The 21,777-nt window shown below is 44.1% G+C and overlaps 1 protein-coding gene across 2 annotated transcripts in view; it reads right to left on the reverse strand.

The window, feature by feature from the left end:
• Positions 1-513: 513 nt before the first annotated feature.
• Positions 514-21,777, reverse strand: part of FGF9 (fibroblast growth factor 9) — a 31,534-nt gene continuing 10,270 nt past the window's right edge. For both annotated transcript variants that reach the window (XM_085555680.1, XM_085555671.1), the window contains one exon: positions 514-1,741. In XM_085555680.1, the coding sequence (XP_085411806.1) occupies positions 1,496-1,741 (246 nt within the window). In that variant the 3' untranslated portion in view covers positions 514-1,495. The remainder of the gene's footprint in view (positions 1,742-21,777) is intronic.

Raw genomic sequence — 21,777 nt, forward strand, 5'->3', positions numbered from 1 at the left:
GAAAGAAAGAAAGAAAGAAAGAAAGAAAGAAAGAAAGAAAGAAAGAAAGAAAGAAAGAAAGAAAGAAAGAAAGAAAGAAAGAAAGAAAGAAAGAAAGAAAGAAAGAAAGAAAGAAAGAAAGAAAGAAAGAAAGAAAGAAAGAAAGAAAGAAAGAAAGAAAGAAAGAAAGAAAGAAAGAAAGAAAGAAAGAAAGAAAGAAAGAAAGAAAGAAAGAAAGAAAGAAAGAAAGAAAGAAAGAAAGAAAGAAAGAAAGAAAGAAAGAAAGAAAGAAAGAAAGAAAGAAAGAAAGAAAGAAAGAAAGAAAGAAAGAAAGAAAGAAAGAAAGAAAGAAAGAAAGAAAGAAAGAAAGAAAGAAAGAAAGAAAAGCATAGTTATCATTTAGCTTTGGTATAATCTGCATTAGGTTCTAACAAGTAGAATATATTCCAACCCCTATAATTTCCGCAGCCATAAAGTTTACAATGATGTAATAAGTCACTTTATCAGAGAGGAAATATTACAGACACAGAAAAATAGTTGGAGACCCAGTTTTCTTTTTAATCCTCTGGGGGTAAGCTATGAAACAAGCAGTCAGAAGAGTGAGTACTCAGTGTCATGAGTGGTATGCATACTTTTACAATAATATGGGCACAAAAGAGATTGTCGCCTTTAGTACATGAGGGTCACTAGAATTCATTATTATTACCTTTTTATTGTTATCCTTTTTACCCATGCACCTTTATATTTACTTGCATGAATTTACCACAGGTTCATAGTGGCCTTTGCCATTTTAATGCTTACAGAGCCTAAAGCTTCCAAAATGCCTATCTGGCCTGTACATATTTCATTAAAAATAAACTCTATATAATAAATAAATATATAAAATAAATAAAATGTTGCCTTTGGAATTTCTATAAATAAATTTAACTTTTCATTTTTATTTTTTATTTTTATTTTTTTTACTAAGAGGTCTTTGCTTTAAACTCAGCGGGGTGAGACCCAGCGAGCGATTAACTGAAAAGTCTCTTGTCTACGTAAGACTGCACCCTCCATGCCTTTGTAAATGCAGCGTACACTTGAGCAGGCCACCAGCCAAAAATCCCGATGAATCAAAGTATGGCAGCTATGCTGATATATGACGAAGTACAACTGATCAAAAATTTAAAAGCGTGTCCATTCCCCAGCATGCATCAGGCCGTTCTCCTCCTCCCTCTGGCTCCCTTCTCTCTCACTCCCATTCACGCTCTCGCTTCCTCTCGCTCTCACTCACTCTCTCGCACTCTCCCTCTCGTACTAAATCAAGCGAGTGGGCATAGGCTCTCCTCCAGGAGGACAAACCTTTAAGTGCAGAACAAAATCAGCATGTTCCATCCAAGCCTCCATCATACATTATGCATGCGACAAAGTTTGGCAACAGTGGAGCTGATGTGATGACACAGCTAATCAATAAGAACCCACCGCATGAAACCTTTATAGTGGTTACTTTTTAAGGGCTCAAGTGAAGGAATTGTCTTTGTCAACTTTGGCTTAAAATATCCTTATATAGTTCAGGTACTTTCTCAGGGTCCACTGGTCTAGGTAAAAAATGTGTAAATTTTTGATGCCGTTTAGTCCTAGTCCCTTCTCTTGGAGTCCCATCTTTATTTAACGCAACGTAGTATCGTCTTCCAGTGTCCACGTGTTTATATAGATTTGATGAATATGTGTTATACCAGTTTTCTTCAAACTGCTCTCTGAATACACACTCCTGGGTTAATTTTTCCTATGAAAAGAAAAGAAAAATTGGTAAGGAGCTAGCCATAAAAATCATCTGTTTTGTAAAGAACTACTAATTTCACTGCTCAAAATCAGTACCTCCTTGTTCAACTGACAAAATGAATCCTTGCAATATTCCCATTTTTAACTAAATAAAGCAGTGTTGCTGAGTGTTTTATAAAGCTGTCACATGGATAGAACACCACATGTGAAGAAGAAATGATCCTCCAGAAGTGTTGTTGTCAAAATCTAAACAGCCCCATTGAAAATGAAAACAAGGATTTTAATTTATGATCATCCCAAAGCAGCTCACAAAATATTACTGGGCAACCGCTTGATCATGAGTGCAAGTGCTTGAGCAGACATTATGAAAGGTTTATAGAGTAGTGATAACATTTCAGGTCTTAAAATCTCCACATCCTTTCATCACAAGGAGTACTCAGTGCATCTCATTAATTACAAAGGATACGATTCAATGCCCATCATTTGGTTTGTTATCAAAGAACCACATCTCACAAAAGCCTCAGACAGGAGCAGTAACTCTGAGTGCTGAGATGAATTTAGGTGAAGAAAGACTTCCAGACTTTACAAGCATTGTTTTTGTGTTCCATCCTACAGAAGACATCCACTAAAGGCACCAGTCACCCACCAACTCCCCTGCCAGGGAGTCCCATTCCTTCCAGTTCACCTTCTCACTGAGTTAGTACATCTCACCTACACTCTGTTAGTCTAAATGGATGGGGCTGGCTTAAAAAAAGCAAGCTACTTACAACCTAATTTATTTTGAATAAAATAGGAAGTGCTCACACAAATGACTGAGAAAGAAGACTGGGGGAAAAAAAAAAAAAAACAACTATTAGTCTCTAATATGGGAAAGCTGATGGAAAGATGGGAAGATTAAACTTAGGAATAGTCTTATCAGCTGGTACAAAATATAGTAATAATAATTCAATACTTTCACATTACAAGAGTTTTCAATCACATAGCACTCAAGCACATCTATCAAATTCAACTTGTATTCGAGGATCACCTCCTTTTCATGACAAAACTCCATATAACACTGGATTTTGTAAACATGTTAATAAGTAAAGCATGTGTGCATATGCCCTTGGGAAATTAAAACTTTAAATAACCCTTTCAGATAGATACACTGAGATGGAAAAACAGGTACAGCAAAGCCTTCACGGCACATACACCTACAACCTGAGCACAGGCAAGGTGCCACATCTCAAACTCCAGTTTCTTCCAAGAAACCACCATCCACAGCTTAACCCAGGAGCTTCACAAAATGTACCATCACCACGTTGCAACTTGGTCTAGGGCTAAAGGTGCCTTTGCCTTTGGAGGTCACTTCTGTGCCTCAGGACTGACAACCCTAAATCTTTTCCCAAAGCAACATGCTTCAGTCCAGAGGTTTGCTGCTGTTTCAGGATATGCCCAGAAATGCCTTCTCCTTGACAGAGCCAAGATGGCTCAGAATACACCTTGAGACCAAAGGGGTTGGGTCCATTGGGAGTGGAGTGGAACCAGCAATCCATGAGAGGCCTCGGCACAAAAGCACTATGTCCTCAAGGTGACACTCCACCTTACTCACTGCATGGCAAGCATGGTGCTCCCCAAGAAGGGTCTGCACCCCCTGGGGCTGAAGACCAGGGTCCTGTTTGGGTCCAGGGAGCCCTATAGACCTCCCAGGAGTCACCCAGGAACCGATCCACGTGAAACAGCAACCAGTCAGCACTCTACCTATTACCTTGAGACAGGGCTGCAAAGCCAGGGTCCTCTTCAATGCTGAAACAGTTAGAATTTATGGGGGGGGGGGGGGGGGGGGTGTTGATGTTTTGTGTTTGGTTTTTTTCCCTTAAAATAAACCTGTGACTATTCTATTAGTCTAGAAAGGCAGCAAGCAAGCAGTTGCTGACTCTCTCTGGTGGGTGCTAGGAACATCATCACTTCTCAGGAAGGAGAAATTGCCTCTAGGGCCAGGCAGGGGGACATTAAACACTTGCAAATTTAGTACAGCACAGGCAGTGGCCCTGCATAGATTCAGTTAGCTGTAGCAGAAGAGAAGACCACAACCCCATTCCTCACAGCATCTCCAGCCTTTCCACCACCAGATGTCCCTCCTTGTGGGCTCAGCTGAGCAGAGTGCATCAAAACGTGAGCAGGTCCGCAGAGCTGCTGCATATAATTGTATATATCATTTTTCCAGCTACGACACTTTTGCTGTGTGAAGTAGAGAGGCTGTGAAGTCTCCTTCCCCAGAGGTCTTCCAAAGGTGTCTGGATGTGGACCTGGGCACCCTGCTCTGATGTTCCTGCTGGAGCAGGGGGTAAAGCAGGTGACCTCCAGAAGTCCCTGCCCACCTCAGGCATCCTGCTGTGCTGTGAAATAGCTCAAACACGGCTACACCCATGCTGTTTAGAGAAGGAAAAGAAACATGTACCTTTTTACATTAAATCTTCGTATATGAGCCAAATCCTGCAATCAGCTATTGACAATTTCCTCCTATGTAGTCTGACAGCTAGAAACTGCAGCAGCAATTTGTACCACCAGACATCTGCAGCAGCCAAATGTTAGGCACATTGCAGTAACCCCTTGTTCAGCCTGCAAGTACTACAAAAAATATTCTGCTGCTATAAAGATCATCTTTTAGCACAGCTCTCATTAGTGTTTTATTTTGCATGATGTTTAAGATCACTTTCTTTGCTTTAAGGCAAAAGCAGATGCTAAGAGATACAATATGCTGAATCCATCAGTCCATTGGGGAAAGAGAAACTAATGCAAATTGTTTTCCTGCTCTCAGAAGGCAACAGCATCACATGACAAGCACTGCAGAAGTGCTCCCTACTAAAAATAGCAACATTTTAGAAGGATATTTCAGTCCTGTCTTGGATTCATTAATTATTCACTTCATCTGCATTTTTTTTTAGCATCATCATAAATTTCTATCTTTGTGCGAGCAGTACTTCCCCGTGCCCTGAAGGAGACATTTTAAAATAGCCTCTCTTTATCTGGCAGGTTTGATCAATTATGACAATGCTGTGGTGCGCTGAGCTGGCAGACCTTGGATAAGGTCTGCACGCTGGGTGAGCTCAATGGATTTTACACTTACAAACTGAATCTTCATTTCAAGTTCAGCCTGCTTTTACTTTTCATTCTCTCACAATACAGTTAGTTCTTTCCTACCCTTTATCTAATTCTGAGAAATCCATATGCAAACGGTAGGGAAATATTTCAATATAAACCTCACAGAGCAATCAGGATGCAGGGTCAGATCTGTAAGTATACTAATAACCACACAGAAAAGTTAAATACTCAAGGCCAGCTGGGATGGGGCTCTGGGCAGCCTCAGCTGATGGGTGGCAGTCCTGTCCATGGCAGGGGCTGGGGCTGAGTGGGCTTTAAGAACATAAGCCAGTCCGTAATTCTATTAAACAAACACCACCCACTTTGAATTATGAATATATATGAGGAATAAAATCCCAGTATATCCCTATTTCCCATACTTTGGAATATCCTCACAAGGATGGTTCATCTGCTACCAAGACAGGCAAGAACTGGTAGTCACCAGCACATTCATCTGCACTACACAACTAAACATGAGTTCACACTCATGCTTTGACAATGTGTTTTATTCTGCCAGCATGAAGAAAATGCAGGGGCAAGGCCAGTCCATCCTGCCAACATACATCTTGTTGCCTCATCCGGCTGGGATGGGAAACCTGCTGGAAGCCACTATTACCATCACAGGAAGGTAATAATACCTGCTGATTGCAGGTGACTGCATTTTATAGACTGGCAGAATCACAGAACCATTAGAGCTGGAAGGAACCCTTACAGGCCACCCAGTCCATCTCCTGCAATGAACAGGGACACCTACAGCTCCATCAGGTGCTCAGAGCCTGGTCCAGCCTGACCTTGAGTGTCTCCAGGGACGAGGCAACCACCACCTCTCTGGGCAACCTATGCCAGTGCCTCACCGCTCCTTTCATAAAAACGTTTTTCTTTATAACCAATTACAATCTCCCTTCTTTTAGATATAACTCATTTCCTTGTCCTACCACAATAGACCCTGCTAAAGAGTCTGCCCCCTTCTTTCTCACAGCCCTTTAGATACTGAAAGGCCATTCTTGGGTCTCACTGGAGCCTTCTCTTCTCCAGGGTGAACAGCCCCAGCTCTCAGCCTGTCCTCACAGGGGACATGTTCCATCCCTTGGATCATTTTTCTGGTCCTCCTCTGGACATGCTCTAACAGGTCTATGTCCCTTCCCTTCTTCTGGCTGTGTCCTTTACAAAGTCCCTAAATACAGCTAAAAATATTTAGACCTTAGCTTCAGAACTTCTAGAATCGACTGACTTCTCCATTATTTTCTAGCACCAATATTTTATTGCACTACACTTGATGTCACCAGACATCTCTGTCAAAGGTTGACACAAATACCAAACATACCCAGCTGGAGTAGTAGCGGAAAGCAACCTGCATTCCTGCAGAAGGGGAGGCTGCCTGCCTTGAGCAAATCATTCAATTCAGGGACCAAATAAGGAGGTGACCTCAAAAATATATAAATCATATGTTTCACCACATAGCACATGTTTTCAATGAGGGCTGTTCATGTAGTATTCCACCATGAAGTGATCAATCCCCACTTTACTACATTCCCACTCTCTACCTGTTTTTTTAAGCTTTTATTCAACTCAAATGTTCAAGTAATTCAAGTGTTCAAAGATGCACCTATCACAAGGGCAAATAAACCAGTGGATTTAATTTAGAAGCCTGACAACATCTGGTTAGCAGCTAAATATAGAGCAAAACAATTATATTATTCTATTTCCAGGTAGACCCATTAAGAGTGAGACTGTAAATTAGTATAGCAGAAAGTTACAGCAACCACAAGGAAAACTCTGGCAACTTGTTTAAAATAGATATCGTTGTGGAGCTGCTCACTGGAAATAAGTAGAAATAGGAAAAATACAGCTCAGAGAATGGTTTTGTGATTTAAATGATAGTAAGACATTAGTGTTGCTTCACAAATGAAAGCACAGAACAAGGTCCTGTATAACTCTTATCGATATATTTTTTTAATTTTCTTTTTTAAATAAACTGCAGAGCTAAAGCTCAAATTTATTTTGTAATCTGACAAAAGGAAACAGCTCGAAAGGACAAAAGGAATGGCTCTTCTGACCACCAGACCGATTACTACAGCAAACAGGTTTCGTGTTTAGCAAATGACTCCATGCCACATACAGTTCTGCCTTAGGTAAACTACTACACTGAATCAATACAGGAACTTCACAAGAAATGCCTAGTCCAGGAGTCCAAACAACCATTAAAAAGAAGCATATAGGATGCAGTCAGCACTTCCTACATATCTGCTGTGTGCTATCATTGTGTTAATCCACGCCGTGTTAATAAAATTATGTTTAAATAGATTGTCTCCTAAATAAGTTCACACGAATCCCTTTCATGCCTGTATAACATTAATAAAAACTGCCTATGTGGTGAAAAGAAGCAAGCAAAAAATTCCCTGTTCTCCTCTGAAGTGGTTTTCTTTGCTCCTCTGCCTACAAACACATGAATTTTACATATGGTTGGCCCTTCCCACGCCATAAGGCAAACAGCCTCTAGAACACACTATCTTCAGCTAATAATTAACACTCATCCAGAGTGGTCATAAATAAAGGTGCAGTTTAGCATGCTATGTTGGGAAGTCTCTGGCTGCATGGACAACCTCTAGCCACAAACAGAAACCAAATCCCAGAGTCCGGGCAGTGCCACTTTCCTCCTAAGTTAGCGGAGAGCAGTGTGAGGCAAGCACTATGTACTAAACATCCAATCCAGTGAGCGTCAGAGTTATCCCAAACCATTTCATTTAGCAGTGGTTTTCAGAACACTGTTTAATAATCCCATAGAATATTAAAAGAAAGAACAAAAACAGGCCTGTCAAAAGGACCAGCTGTCATTTTAGTGTGTTTGCACCACTGCTTCTCCATGAGCACTATGCAGAGATGTCAGGAAACACTGCATGGCCAAAAGACAGACCTAGCAAATACCCAGGCATCCATGCTGCCATTCTCATGCACTGCATATTCCACAGCAGAAGATAAGGGAACTGAGGCAAGTGCCATGGCAAAACCACAATTGGGCAATTGCATTTTCCCTACGTGAGGTCACCCAGTACTTTGGCATGAATGGAGTGTTCATCAGCTTCTCCTCCCATACTTTTAATTCATCTCACACAGGCCTTATAGGCCTTTATTATACATACACTCTCACATAAACAATAATAAACACATAAATAAATACTTTTTTTTCATTATGTTTGAATGTGTTGTGCTGTGTGAAGCAGTTATAAGAGTGCCTGAAGATGAACACTGTCACACAAAAAGTTAGTAAAAGCTGGCAGAGCCCAGTCTCCTTTGGAACATTACCAAAAACACAGCTACACTGGCACAGGAACAGTGGTATCTCCATGTCCTGATGAAGGCAGCAGAAAATCAGCATTTAGTAAGCAATGACGAGTCAGCAGGTTTCAGCATCAACGGTGGAACACCAAGGGGACCTTCACTGTTTCTCCCTTGTGCCCCATTGCCCCTCTTTTCCTCCTCCTATGTCCTCTGCACCACCCAGACCTCCCCTGGCAGGAACAGATGGGGATCCAGCACTATGCTATCCCAGCACGCCAAGGTTGTTTACAGAGCTCTCCAGCACAAGAAATGCCAATTAGGCCCCCACCCATTTCTGCCACTGCCAAATCTGCAGCTTGTGGTTTTACTGATATCTGCTCCTTGGAGGTTTCAAGTCTGCAGCAGCTGTCACGCTTCAAGCATGCCCTCCCCAAACACAAAGCCATTACAGGAGAACAGCCCCTTGGTGCTAGAGCTTTTATCTGCCAGCATAGGCCTCCTACCAGCAGCCATCTTCTGTCCCTCAGGGTTTGCTCTAACCCTGCCCAGCCAAGTGAGCAGGAGGTGCCAGTGGGCCTTCTGGACCACAGGACTGCTCTCACTGTCAGTCTGTACTTATATCATATCATATCATATTGCTTCGACCAAAGTCCAACACCTTCAGTTGGAGGTCAAGCTGAAATTCCAGGGAGAGGCCATGGGCCTTGCACAGTGCCACAGTGCCATTCCCCTGAGAGCTGGGAGCTCCTCCTTTGGCAACAACATGCATAGCATGGGGAAGAAGTCAACTTCTCAAAACCACACTAACAAGCAGGTGTGCTCCTCTCTGTCCCTGCCAGCAGGACCAGAACCATATGTCATGGTTTTGTAATGTTGTAATTTTGCTATCAGTATTCCACATCATAACATCATGTCAAGTATGGATACTTCTGTTGAATGTGCAGTCCACAGAAGAAGACTACATATCCCAGAGAACAACAGGAGTGACAATAAGTCACGGGACCAGGACTCTATATAATCTCGTTCCCAGGCTGGAGTGCCCTCCTTCTTCTCTCGAACTTCTCGGAGAGTGGGAAGCGTTCCAGCCGTGTCGCCTAGAGTTCACAGTAGGCCTCTCGGTTTTCGGAGACTCTCTCTCTCTCTCTCTGTTTCATTCGATTTTGTTAGCCTTAATTATATTATATTGTGTTATCTTGTATTTCGATATCATATTTAGTAAAATAAGTTTTTCCTCCTTAGATTGTCGCTGTTTTATCCCACTCCCCTTTTCCCCCTCCTTTCCAGGCCCCCGGGGGGGGGGGGGCGTGGGGTGGCTTCCCCTGTCACGGGCATAGGTAAATCTAAGTAACCCGTGACACCATACCATGCTGCTTACTATTCACACTTCTGACCTCTATTTTATTTTTGGTTTCCTTGGCATAATCAAGAGCTGTAGTCATCAATGTTATCTAAGCATCTAATTCATCACGCTTGGCTGAATCCTTCCAAGAATCAGAAAACAAGGTGGTATGCAATCTGATACAGGGCCTGAGCCAATTTTTAAAGAAGACAGCAGAAAAGTTACCATCAGTTTAAATGGAACTTGAATCAGGCTTGCGATGATAAAAAGGCAGCAAATATTTTAAAACACTAAAAGAGCCATTTCAGGCATGCTCAGATTTACTGAAAGCTGTAACCTGACCCAGGTTAGCTCCCTGCTCCACAAATTCTCTTCTATCAAAAGAAAACGTGTATGTCAGCCCAGGTCTGCTCTCCTGCAGCTATACACATACTCTTCAGGCTGTGCAACTGAAATGCTAATCAAGCTTTTCACTGAGTAGAGATTATAAATAAATCGGGTTTTGTTTAAATGCAGCTGAGACTGAGCAAAGTATTAAAGGGTTTCCTTGGTATTCTTTATTTTGCTTTGCAGTTTTCTAAGTACAGAACCTCAGATTGAAGGAGATAGCCCTCCTTGAGCTGAAAGCACATGACTTCTGAAGGATCAGCTAAATTCACAGTCTGAAAGACCTTAAAGCAAGAGGGATAGTGGTACTTGATGTGCATGAATCTTTACACTCAGCAAGTACCCCCCAGACTTGAGTTACCCATAATTATAGAAACCCTTGATCCCTCCACAGTGTCATCATAAAAGCTGCAGAATACTCAAGGCTCTTCATAAAACACATTGCCATGGGGATCAAATAATTATAATAGATATGCAGTGATAAAAATTCATCCCATTCAAGTACTTTATGTTTTACTCTTCCAGCAAGATGATTTAGCCAAGGACTGACAACAAAAGCCTGACTCCAGATAGCTTTATGTAAAGCCAATAATAACATCTGCCAAGTGCAGATGTTGTCCCTGTCAGAGGACAGAGACATCAATGACAACCGTGTCATTCTGGAAAGGGATTGATCTGGATGCACTTTAAGATTCATCAAGCAAAGCATCCCAGGCTATCACATTTTGGAAAGATCCAGTCTTCCTCACTAAAATGCCAAGCACCATCCCGGAAAACAGCAAATTTGCCAGAGAGGCTTTAAAAGCTGTAGTGCTCCGGTATCTGCTGCTCTGAGATCTTCACACAGAGGACAAAAAAAAAAATCCCAAAGATTTCCACATATCTTTGGTTCTGCTGTGCCTTCTCTTAGATTGCCAGTGACACAGCTGACCCACCAAATTCTTAAGCAAGTCAGGTGGCTACGCTCTTCTGTTGTCCCCCTGTCCCTCACTGTCACACAACACTGGAACCTGTCTTTTAGTGGGTCAGATTTGAGCCATGAAGTTAATTTTGGCTTTGATGAAAGAAGTTGTCAATCTGCCTGGAAAAAACAACAACAAAAAACCCCTAGATATATAGTAGCGGCTTAAACAGAAGGGGTGAGTGAAGAGGTCAGAGATCAGGCAGTTGGACTACCAGGCACAAACAGCATGTGGACCTTCCAAAGAACTCAGTTTTTAAAGTGCAAACAAAATCATGAGGGTTTTTGTTTGTTTGTTTGTTTCAACTTTAAACTTTACACATTTGTATATTCTAAAGTGACCCGAAGGATTTTTCTCAAATCTTCCCACCCAGGTTGGTTTCCTGTTCTGAGTTCAGATTATGCGTTAGATGCTTTCCTAATGAAGGCATCAGCAGGCCAAATATCTGCCTAGGTATTCAAAAGCAATAAACGTTTATATGCTAAAAGACTATCTTTAGATTGCAGACTCTTACAGGAAGGAACTCTGTCTAGATTTAGGTTTTTAAAATTATGAATATCTCTTATCTTGATCAGGGTCTGCTGACACAACCATAAAATTAATAGGTGGTTTTACAGGAGCAGGTCCAATCCTGCTTCCATTAAAGTCAGTGTCATGTCAACCGTAATAGAATCAAGTCAGAATTTCTCCTGAGTCACAACTGCAGCGCCTCCATAATTGTTTTGAAGCCAAAGAACAAAGTTGAGCAGATGAGAGATGCCTGGCCTGGGCCAGGCTGAGGAGCCTGCAGCATCTGCAGCAGAAGCCAAGTTATTCTCTAGCAGTGGTCATGGAGCACAAATCTAAAACCTCAGCTTCAGATCAAAAGTAACAGCAGAAGCCTGCCATTACAAAAGGAATGAAAAAGAAGCCAAAGGGCCTCAGAAAAGGGAAAAAATGGATTTGCTCTGTAACAAGCTCTGTTCCTTAAGCCTTCTGAATGCAACACAAATGAACTGCATTACTGAATATCACCAGATCAGCCCAAGCACATTCAAACTGCAAAGCCAATCCCAACCTAGACAAAATCCCTAATGAAGTCCCCGTGGGGCAGACTTTTTCTGCTCTGCCTTTGAAAATGATGAATGGTGAAGTGGAAAAGAGAGCCACATTCACATCCCACTGGCTCCTGAGTCAGAAACAGAGCACATCAGATCTTTATCTGATGCAGCGAATAATCCCCAAGCATATCTCGGTATGTCACTGCTGATGATGCTCTTTTAGCGTGTCATTTCAACATGCTATTCTCAGATCAACTCAGTACGCAGAAGCTTTTCACACTCCTGTACTGCTAACAAGGCTGGCTCCAAAAACATTCAGGGCAACAGAAACTGGGGAGCTGTAAGACCACAGAGAAGCAAATCAGAAGATATTCAAGCTGAACAAGCCCAGAATTTTCTCAGTGAGTAGTATCCAGGTTTACGGTACAGTTCAGCCTCTATAAAACTGGCTGGTACCACCAGGCTAGTACCCAAGGTTCAAGATCTTGCTTTATCAGTGCTTAGCTAAATTCATAGGCACTGTCCAACAAATTATGTTTATCAATATATAAGCACACAGAAGATATTCTAAGACTCTCCTGTTCCAGGAATGTAGCTATATCCATGTCCAGCACAGCATCATAGAGATCGAGGTAAGGAGAAAACTGAGGGTTTTCTCTCTTATAAAACCAACACCTGACTTAGCAAGCACCTGCAGTAAGTCCTCCAAGGAGAATCAAAAACCTGAGGAAAAGTGCAGTACCTATCCCACAGGGTGCTGTAAGCAGCCTGTGGTGACAAGTGTTAGCGTCTGTGAAAGTCTGATCTGAAAAACAGGCTGAAATCTTGGTGTAACAAGAACCACAGTAGCTGAAGTTTCACACACAGCTTTCCCAGACTCCCTGGGTTAAGTGTATGGATTCACCTATCAGTTTTTCCTACACCAGTACCCCTATTTCAAAAGACCTTTCTCCCTGCAGAATCCTTCATGCCTTGCTACCACCCTGCTGGCTGGCTTGCATTCACTCCCAACGCTGGTTCATCCAGAAGTCACATACAACAGCACATGGTTTCTAGCAAGGCTGCCCACACAAATGCAGAGAGGGGCTTTCTGCAAAGGTACAGGAGATGAGGCTGTGGGCAAATCTGGCCAAGTAACTCAAGTTTCGGGGCTCTTCTGGGAACTACACCTTCAGTACATAAATTGTCCGCAGTAATAGATCTGTTGCCTACCATTTGGTATACGGAGGAATTGGTTTCAGCTTCATCTGGTGCTGGAATGGCTACCCAGGGAGGTGGTGGAGTTGCCATCCCTGGCAGTGTTTGAGAGGCATCTGGATGAGGAGCTAAGAGATATGGTTTAGTGGTTTGTTGTAGCTCAGTAATGGGAGGACAGTTGGACTGGATGATCTTGTAGGTCCTTTCCAACCTTGTGATTCTACAATTCTATGATCTCCCAACTCCCTGCAGAAGTTGTTCAGGATAGCTCAAAATCTTATAGCTCACAGGATAGCTCACTTTCTTCTGACCCAAAATTTCCTAGATATCCAGCCTCAGCTTTCTTATGATCCATTAAAACTGACTTTCTTGTCTTTCTATTTCAAGGACTTTTTTCTCTTCTTGGCACTAAACCTCAGTGTATTTACAGAGATCAAGAATGTATCCTCAAGTTTTAATTCTGCAGGCTAAATAAATCAAGATCTTTAAACTCTGCCATTTAATAGCTTTTTCATCCCTCTGATCATCACATTCTGCACATATGCCAGTTTCAATTCATCTTCTTTATCACAGAAGACCAGAACTGTACTCTGCCTTTGGACGAGATCTTACCAGCGGCACCGACAGCTCTCCCTAAGCCCAAGCCTATGAATTCACTTTTTTTGCACTGTAGGTCACAGAGTCCCTTCCATGAGGCAGACTTCTGTGCTGAAAATACTGCCCAACTTTGCAACATCTGCAAATTTCAATAACACACAACTACTTTTTTTTTTTTATGACAAGATGTTTAATGTCCCTAATAAAAGCAGAGCGTAAAACCAGCCCAAGGACCAACTCATAAAAACTCCAGCAATAGCTTCACTGCAGTCTAATACCTCTCAACACTCCTCATTGCTGTCTTCTCTTCAGCTCTTTTGTCATCTATCATACAAGTTTTCCACTAACTCCCATTTTAAATACTTTTTCTGCTGGGCCATAACCTAACACAGCTCTGCAGTTTAGAATCATAGAATTGTTTGAGTTGGAAGAGACCGTTAAAGGCCATCTGGTCCAATTCCCCTGCAATGAACAGGGACGTCTACCTCTCAATCAGGTTGCTCAGAGCCTGGACAATAGACCCTATTTCTCACTTCTAAAAGAAGGAATTCCCACATAAAGTAAAGCAGCAAGATTTCCTGACACAATCTGTCTAACTTCAGTAAGCTCACCTCACAGGCCCTCCCCTCTTCTTCCATGCAACAACATCCTGCATACCCTGAGCACAACTCAGGTCAGACCAATAGCTCTGCAGCTTCCCAGGTCCGGTCCCAAAACACAAGCCATGCATCCAGAGGTTCACTGACACTTGAAGCTGGTAAGCACCTGCATGCACCTGACAGAAGCAACCTCTCCCTTGATCAGGTTTGTTCCCCTCTGTGCACATCATAAGGCCACACAGTGAACTAGACAGGGATCCACCATTGCTGAATGCAGCCCTCTGGCATGGCCAAGCTGATTTCCAGGTTCCCTGCTTCAATTTGCCGTGCAACAGCAGAAAGATTCATGCCACAGTACTATGAGAAAATGACCACTTATCTTAGTGGCCTCTTCTCTGCCCACACTTCTTTAGCTTTATGTAGATTCAAAACTTTTTGCCTATCCTTTTTTTGCTCCTCACTCAGCGTCACTGCAGCGATTGCTGTTCCATCCCTGTGCTTCTCTCTAAGACCCTTTTGCTTTTGTTTTTCTGCAACCTGTCCTTCTTCCTCACAGACCTTCTGCCAAGCATTCACAGCCTGTTAGACCTCAGATCATTACCTGCACTTGATCCTTGCTGGGATTCTGTTCCTGCAGAATTTCTGACAAGCTTTAAGTTTCCTTCACATCCAGGCCCATTTGTCACAAAATCATAGAATCCCAGAATCGTTTGAGCTGGAAGGGTTCTTTAAAGGTCCAACCCCCATGCACTGAACAGGGACACCTACAGCTCCACCAGGCTGCTCAGAGCCCCATCCAGTCTGACCATTAATGTCATGAGGGATGGGGCATCCTCTACCTCTCTGGGCAACCTGTGCAAGTGCCTCACCACCCTTAGCATAGAAAATATTCTCCTTATATCCCTGCTGGCCTCACTTCTTTCTGATATGTTTGGCTTTCTGTGCTGGTCATAGAATCATAGAAGGCTTAGGTTGGACAGCACTTCAGAGAACACACAGTTCCAAAGCCCCTGCCATGGTCAGGGTTGCCACACACCATATCAGGCTGCCCAGGATCCCACTGAACCAGGCCTTGAATACCTCCAAAGATGAGATATCCATAACCCCTCTGTGCAGCCTGTGCTAGCACCTCAGTGCTCTCTGAGTAAAAAATTTCTTCACAGAGCCCAACCTGAACCTCACCTCTTTTAGTTTAAAGCCATTGCTCCTTTTCCTATCACTGTCAGTCCATGTAAAAAGTTGGTCTCCCTCCTGCTTGTAAGCTCCCTTCAAGTACTGGAAGGCCACAATGCAGTCTCCCCAGAACCTTCTCTTCTCCAGGCTAAACAAGCCCAACTCCTTTCTTCACAGGAGAGATGCTCCAGTCCTCTGATCATCCTCATGCCCTCCTCTGGACCCACTCCAACAGCTCTGCATCCTTGCTGTACTGGGGCTCCCAGACCTGGGGGTGAAGTACTCCAGATGGCGTCTCACAAGGGCAAAGCAGAAGGAAACAATGCCCTCCCTCTCTCTGCTGGCCAATGTTCTTTTAATGCAGCCCAACACACTGTTAGCCTTCTGAGACACAAGGGCATGCTGCTGGCTTATATCCAGCTTTTTATTCACCAGGATCCCCAAGTCTTTCTCCATAGGGCTGCTTTCAATTAGTCCTTCTCATAGTCTGTACTTATATCTGGGATTACCTCAACCAAAGTGCAACACACTTTGCACTGGGCCTTGTTGAACCTCACTAGATTCTCCTGTGCCTGCTTTTTGAGTATGTATTTGTCCCTCTGAACAGCATCCCTCCCTTCAATTATGTTAACTGCACCAGTCAGCTTGGTGTCATCAGGAAGCTTGCTAAGGGTACACTCAATCACACTAGTCCCAGGATGGACCCCTGGGGGACAACACACGTGATCAACCTCCACTTGGACACAGAGCTGTTGACAACAACCCTCTGGATACGACCATCCAATCAATTACTTATCCACATAACAGTCTAGCTGTCAAATCCATCTCTCTACAATTTAGAGATAAGGATGTGGTGCAGGACTATGTCAAAGGCCTTGCACAAGTCCAGACAATATCAGTTGCTTTTCCTTTGTCCACCAATTCCATCACTCCATCACAGAAGAGCACCATATTGGTGAGGCATAATTTGCCCTCAGTGAAGCTATGCTGGCTGTCTCAGACCACCATCTTGTTTCACATATGCCTTAACAAGATCTTCCCAGGCACAGACATGAAGTTCAGTGGTCTGCAGCTCCCCATGTCCTCCTTTCTCCCTTTCATGAATGTGGGAGTTATGTTTCCCTATTTCCAGCCACACATCCATTTTACCTGACAGCCACAGTTCTTCAAATATGATGGAGAGCAGTTTGATAACCACATCAACCAGTTCCTTCAAAACCCTGAGATGCATCTGGACACATAGACTTGTACACATTCAGCCCCATGAGGTGGTCTCAAACTTGCTCTGATCTAACGCTGGGAGACATTTTGTTCCCCCAACCTCCACTCAGATACGCAGGGACAGGAGAGGCATGAGAAGCCTGACTGGCCATGAGGCAATAACTCATTAAGTACCTCAGCCTTCTCCATGTCTCAGGATATCAGCTCTCCCTTTTTATTTATCAGAGGGGGCACACTCTCCTTTGCCTGTCTATTCTGCCCAATGCATCTAAATAATCCCTTCTTGTTTTTCACATCTCTTGCCAAGTTCAGTTCCATCTGCACTTTGGCATTCCTGACTCCAACTCTGCATGTCCACACAGTATTCCTATGTTCTTCTCAGGCCATCCATTCCTGCTTCCACTGCTGACACTTTTTCTCCCTCAGCCTGACCAGCAGCCCCTTGCTAAGCCATACTGATATCCAGCCTGCTCTCCTTGCCTTCTTATTCTGAGGGATGGAGAGCTCTTGTGCTTTCAGAAAGTCATCCTTAAAGTGCTGCCATCTCTGTTCTATTCCTTTGTCCCTAAGTACAGTTTCCCAAGGGATCTCATCCAACTGTTCCTTGAACAGTCTGAAGTTTACTCTCCTGAAGTTCAAGGTTCTGACTCTACTCTTTGTCAGGCTCACATTCCTTTCAGATCATGAACTTGATAGGACATGATCACTGCAGCCCAGGCTGTCTCCAGTATTAACCTCTTTTACGATCCCTTCCACACTGGTAAGCACCAGGTCCAGTAACACTTCACCCCTGGGAGGTCACTGTAAAAGGACTCTAGGAGTCACCTGGACTGTTTGCAGCTCACTGTGTTGTTTTCCCAGCAGGTGTCTGGGTGATTGAAACCCCCAACAAATTGAAACCTATCAGTGTGACTCCTAACAGCTGAACCAAGAAGGCCTCGTCAGCAGGCTCCCCTGACCACCAACTATCCTTTTTTGTTCCAGTGCCTAATTGTAACCCAAAAGCTCTCAACCTGTTCATGACTGTTTCTTAGGAGTACCTCTTCACAGTCTATCCACCCCTTAACATAGAGGACAACTCTTATACCTTGTCTATCCCTTCTAAAAAGCATGTAGACCTCAATCATGACATTCCAGCTGTGTGAGTCATCCCACCATATTTCTGTGATAGCAGTAAGATCCTAGCTTTCCAGTTGCACCATGGTTTCCAGTTTCTCCTTGTTCCTCATGCTGGATGCACTGGTATAGAGGCACTTCAGGTGGGCTTTAGGATGCATTACCTTCTCAGAGAAACCCTCCCTCTGGGAAAAAAATCTGGGGTTTCCCCCCACTGTGTCCTAAAGAGAGAGTTTCTTCTCTGCTCCTCAGCAGTACATCTTCTTCTCCCATCAAATCTAGTCTAACACCCTGGTGATGAGCCCCAACAGCTTTCTGCCTAGAATATGCATCATAAGATGCAGCAGGTTGATGATCTCCACTAGCACCCTGTGCTTTTAACTTAGCTATGCTGCCCCAAACTTAGTTGTGGGCAGGCTCACTATCACTCCCTACTCCCTTCATAGTATCATAGACAGTTTAAAGCCCTATCAGTGAGCCCAGACAGCTCCTGGGCCAGAATTCTTTTCCTCCTATGACCCATGTGAACCCCATCAGCAGCCATCAGTCCGGGTTGAAAAAGTCAAAATTACTGCAGTGGCACCAGTCTCTCAGCCACATATTTATCAGATGGGTTTTCTTTGTCCTCTCAGTATCCCTTGCTGCCACTGAATTGATAGAGGAAAACACCACCTGTACCTCTGCTCTATTCACACACTGCCTCAGTCCCCTAAAGTCCCTTTTGATAGCCCTCAGGCTTCTCTCAGCAGCATTATCACTGTCAGCTTGAACTATTGGTAAGGGATAATATTCAGAACTGATAATAATCTGAAACAGTCAGTTTTCTGGACTGAGAGTACCTTTATGAAGTTTTTAAGAACTTTGTGACCCACCCCATTTAAATCCCAATGCCTCCTCTTTCAAACCACTTGCAAGACTGCTTCTTGCAACTGTCCTGCTTAAATCAGGGGTACTCAGAAAAGCATGAGTCACTGCTGCTGCTAACCAGCACTACTGGGTAGTTCATTACAGGCTGCCACATCCTCCTGCACCATTTGCTTGAGTTGAAAGCCAGAGAGCTCTGCTCCCCACAGCTCCTCTGTCCCAGGGGCTGCCCTCTGCCTCCCACATCTCACCATTCAGCACAAGGCATTTTATTTTACTTGCAAGCAGGAGAGTGCTTCAGGCACTATCAAATCCTGTTGGGCTTTGAGCAATCTCAGCCTGGAAGTCTTCACCTTCATCACTCTGCCCTGTTCCCAGGCTCACTTCAGGCACAGGTGCATGCATGCGCACTGAGGGACAGATAATCTGGGTTATAAAAAGAATAAATAAATACATGGGAAGCCTATGAAACTCTTCAGATGAGAGGTGTTTAACATTAACAGGAAAGTGTCAACAACTCTGCAGGGTAATTTTATTATCTGTCCTATTCTTGGATACCTGCACCTACCACACACTCAGGTCCAGCACTGTTCCCAACATGCATCTGCACTGTTTTTTTCTTCATGTTGTTTTTGTGCACCTTGCCCCGTTAGTGGAACGGCTGAGCAATTCCCTTCCCTGATTTGCATGGGAACATACAAAGTATTTCTAGAGTGCAGCAACACCTACACCAACTCATTTCCAGTGAACTGCAAAAAATGTGTCCCTTTTTCCTCAAAAGCTTCTGTTTGCCTCTCTCTGTACTGCAGTCCTCCCCAGGCTGTGGGACCCAAACAAGCACACAACGCCTGCAGGTGCAGCTGCTGGGACAATAAAGAGGCGTATCGTCACCTCCCTGCACACTTACTGGGAAAATATGTTTCCTCAAGGACAGCACTCTCTCTCCCTTCCTCCACTGTTTCCCCAGGAATTGTAGAAGCAAAAGGCAGGTCCAGTGTCCCAAAAACATTCGGACAAACAACATTCCAGTTAATTATTTGAAGGACAGCAACGTATTATATACAAGCAGTCCTAAGTCTCACTGTGCCATGTGTACCCGTAAGTCTGAATAGCAGAGGTGAGGAGCCTCACTCCTCAGCTCCAAATCTTGGCTCCTTTGCTCTGTCCCAGCTGCTCTGTGGGCACCTGAAGTCTCTCTCCACTCTTCCCTCTACTTCTACGTGCTCCCAGCCCTCTCCCCTTCCCCAGCAAGCCCAGCGGCTTCCTTCTGCCTTCCCCCTCTTCTCAGCATAGCAGTCTTTGTAGCAGCTCCATATCTTCCCATTACCATTTTTCCTTCCAACCTGCACTGCTTTTTGCCACATGCAAATGACACAAGGGACAATGGGAACACCAGTGTTTGTGGAGAAGTGGGGCAGCTCTGTGACTGTGGGAAACAAATAGGGCAGGGACACCAGCAGAAAGTTGGAGCACAGCTCTCTATGGCAGGAGAGCCCAGGACACAGAGGGCATCTGGGCTGAAGGTATCAAAAGAAAGACAGCAGAGCTGGTGAAGGGTCTGGAACTCAAGTGTTATAATACCAGTAACATTGTAAGTGTTATAATATGTGTAGCAGCTGAGGAAACTGATGTTCAGTCTGGAGGAGGCTTCAGGGAGACCTTATCACTCTCTACAACTGCCTGAAAGGAGGCTGTGACTATGTGGAGGTCAGCTTTTTCTCCCACATAACAGTGATGGGACAAGAGGTAATGGCCTCAGGTTGTAACAGGGAGGATTCAGGTTGAATATTAGGAGAAGTTTATACTGAGAAGGAGTGGTGAGACATTGGAATGGGCTTCCCAGGGAGGTAGTGGAGTCACCACCCTGGAGATGTTCAAGAAACACAGAGACGTGGCAGTGAGGGATATGGTTAGTGGTCATGGTGGGGATGGGCTGGCACTTGGACTAGTTGATCTTCATGTACAGCCTTACTGATGCTATAATTCTATGTCCCATGGTCCCACCATGTTCAAGGAAGCACAAGGACTTCCTGAAAGGACAACCCAGGATGGGAACCCCATGTGCCATGTGAATGCCAACTGTGGATACTCACAAGGCAGAGGTGTGGGGCAGTGTGAGCCTGGGGACAGCCCTCAAGGGCATGAGGGTCATGGGACTCAGCATGAAGATCTTCTCTGCATAGCACCAAGGAGCACTGCTACAAAACACTTGTTGACACTCTTGTCAGAGGTGTTAGAAAGTATCAATTGGCACTCTGGGAGGGAAAAGGAGTTCATGTCTCATCTTAACACCCTTCGGATCCTATCTGGAGTTTTGATTTTTCTTTCTCCCCAGTGACAAGCACGGGAGCTGCTGTGAAACATGATGAGTCATAGCTGCAGGCTGCAAGGGGAAGGCAAGGTAAAAGGAGAGTGGGAAAAGAGCCAGACAGAGCAAGGAAGGCTGCTGTCGCCAGCTACCTCCAAGTCTGTGCTACGCAGCTGCCTCTGGCTTCCTTGCTGAGCCACACACATATACCTTCAGCTTTGCCTAGCTAAATCCAGGGGATGTGAAGGAACGTGAGAACTGCCACCCTGTGATATACGGTCCCTAGGACAGTGCAACAATCACTGAGCATTTTTTATCCAGAATATGCGATGCAAAATACGCCCTGTAAAGGTGACAAGTTGGGAAGCGTGTTTCTTAAGCAGCTATTTTAGATTTAGGAGGAAAGCAGCACTTTCAGAAGGCCAAGAGGAGCACGTCTGGATCAAGATATGCTAAAACTGCCTCTCCTGTTGCCTTTCAAGTAAATTGGCAGCAATTTCCCATCCTGGCTGATCTGCCTCACCATATGTCCCATCCCTAGCGGCACCACAAATACGCTGGGAAAAATCCACCTGTGCCAAATGTTTCACACACATATGTAGAAGGACATGTGTCTTTCAGGGAGCTGATTTGATTGCACCTCATATACTTTTCATACAGAAATTTGTATATAGATCTGACGCTGCCACAGACATGGGGCAGCTCCTCGAACAGTGTGGCAGAAACACACCTGGATAGATCCACAGCACTGATGCAGAGCAGGACAGGGATTTCACTGGTTGCTTGTCAGTTATGAATGGGAAGCAGTTTTCCCAACTTACAAAACATGTTCACA

Source organism: Coturnix japonica, chromosome 1, assembly GCF_054131305.1.
Source record: "Coturnix japonica strain WE chromosome 1, WE-NBRP24, whole genome shotgun sequence".
Lineage (NCBI taxonomy): Eukaryota > Metazoa > Chordata > Aves > Galliformes > Phasianidae > Coturnix > Coturnix japonica.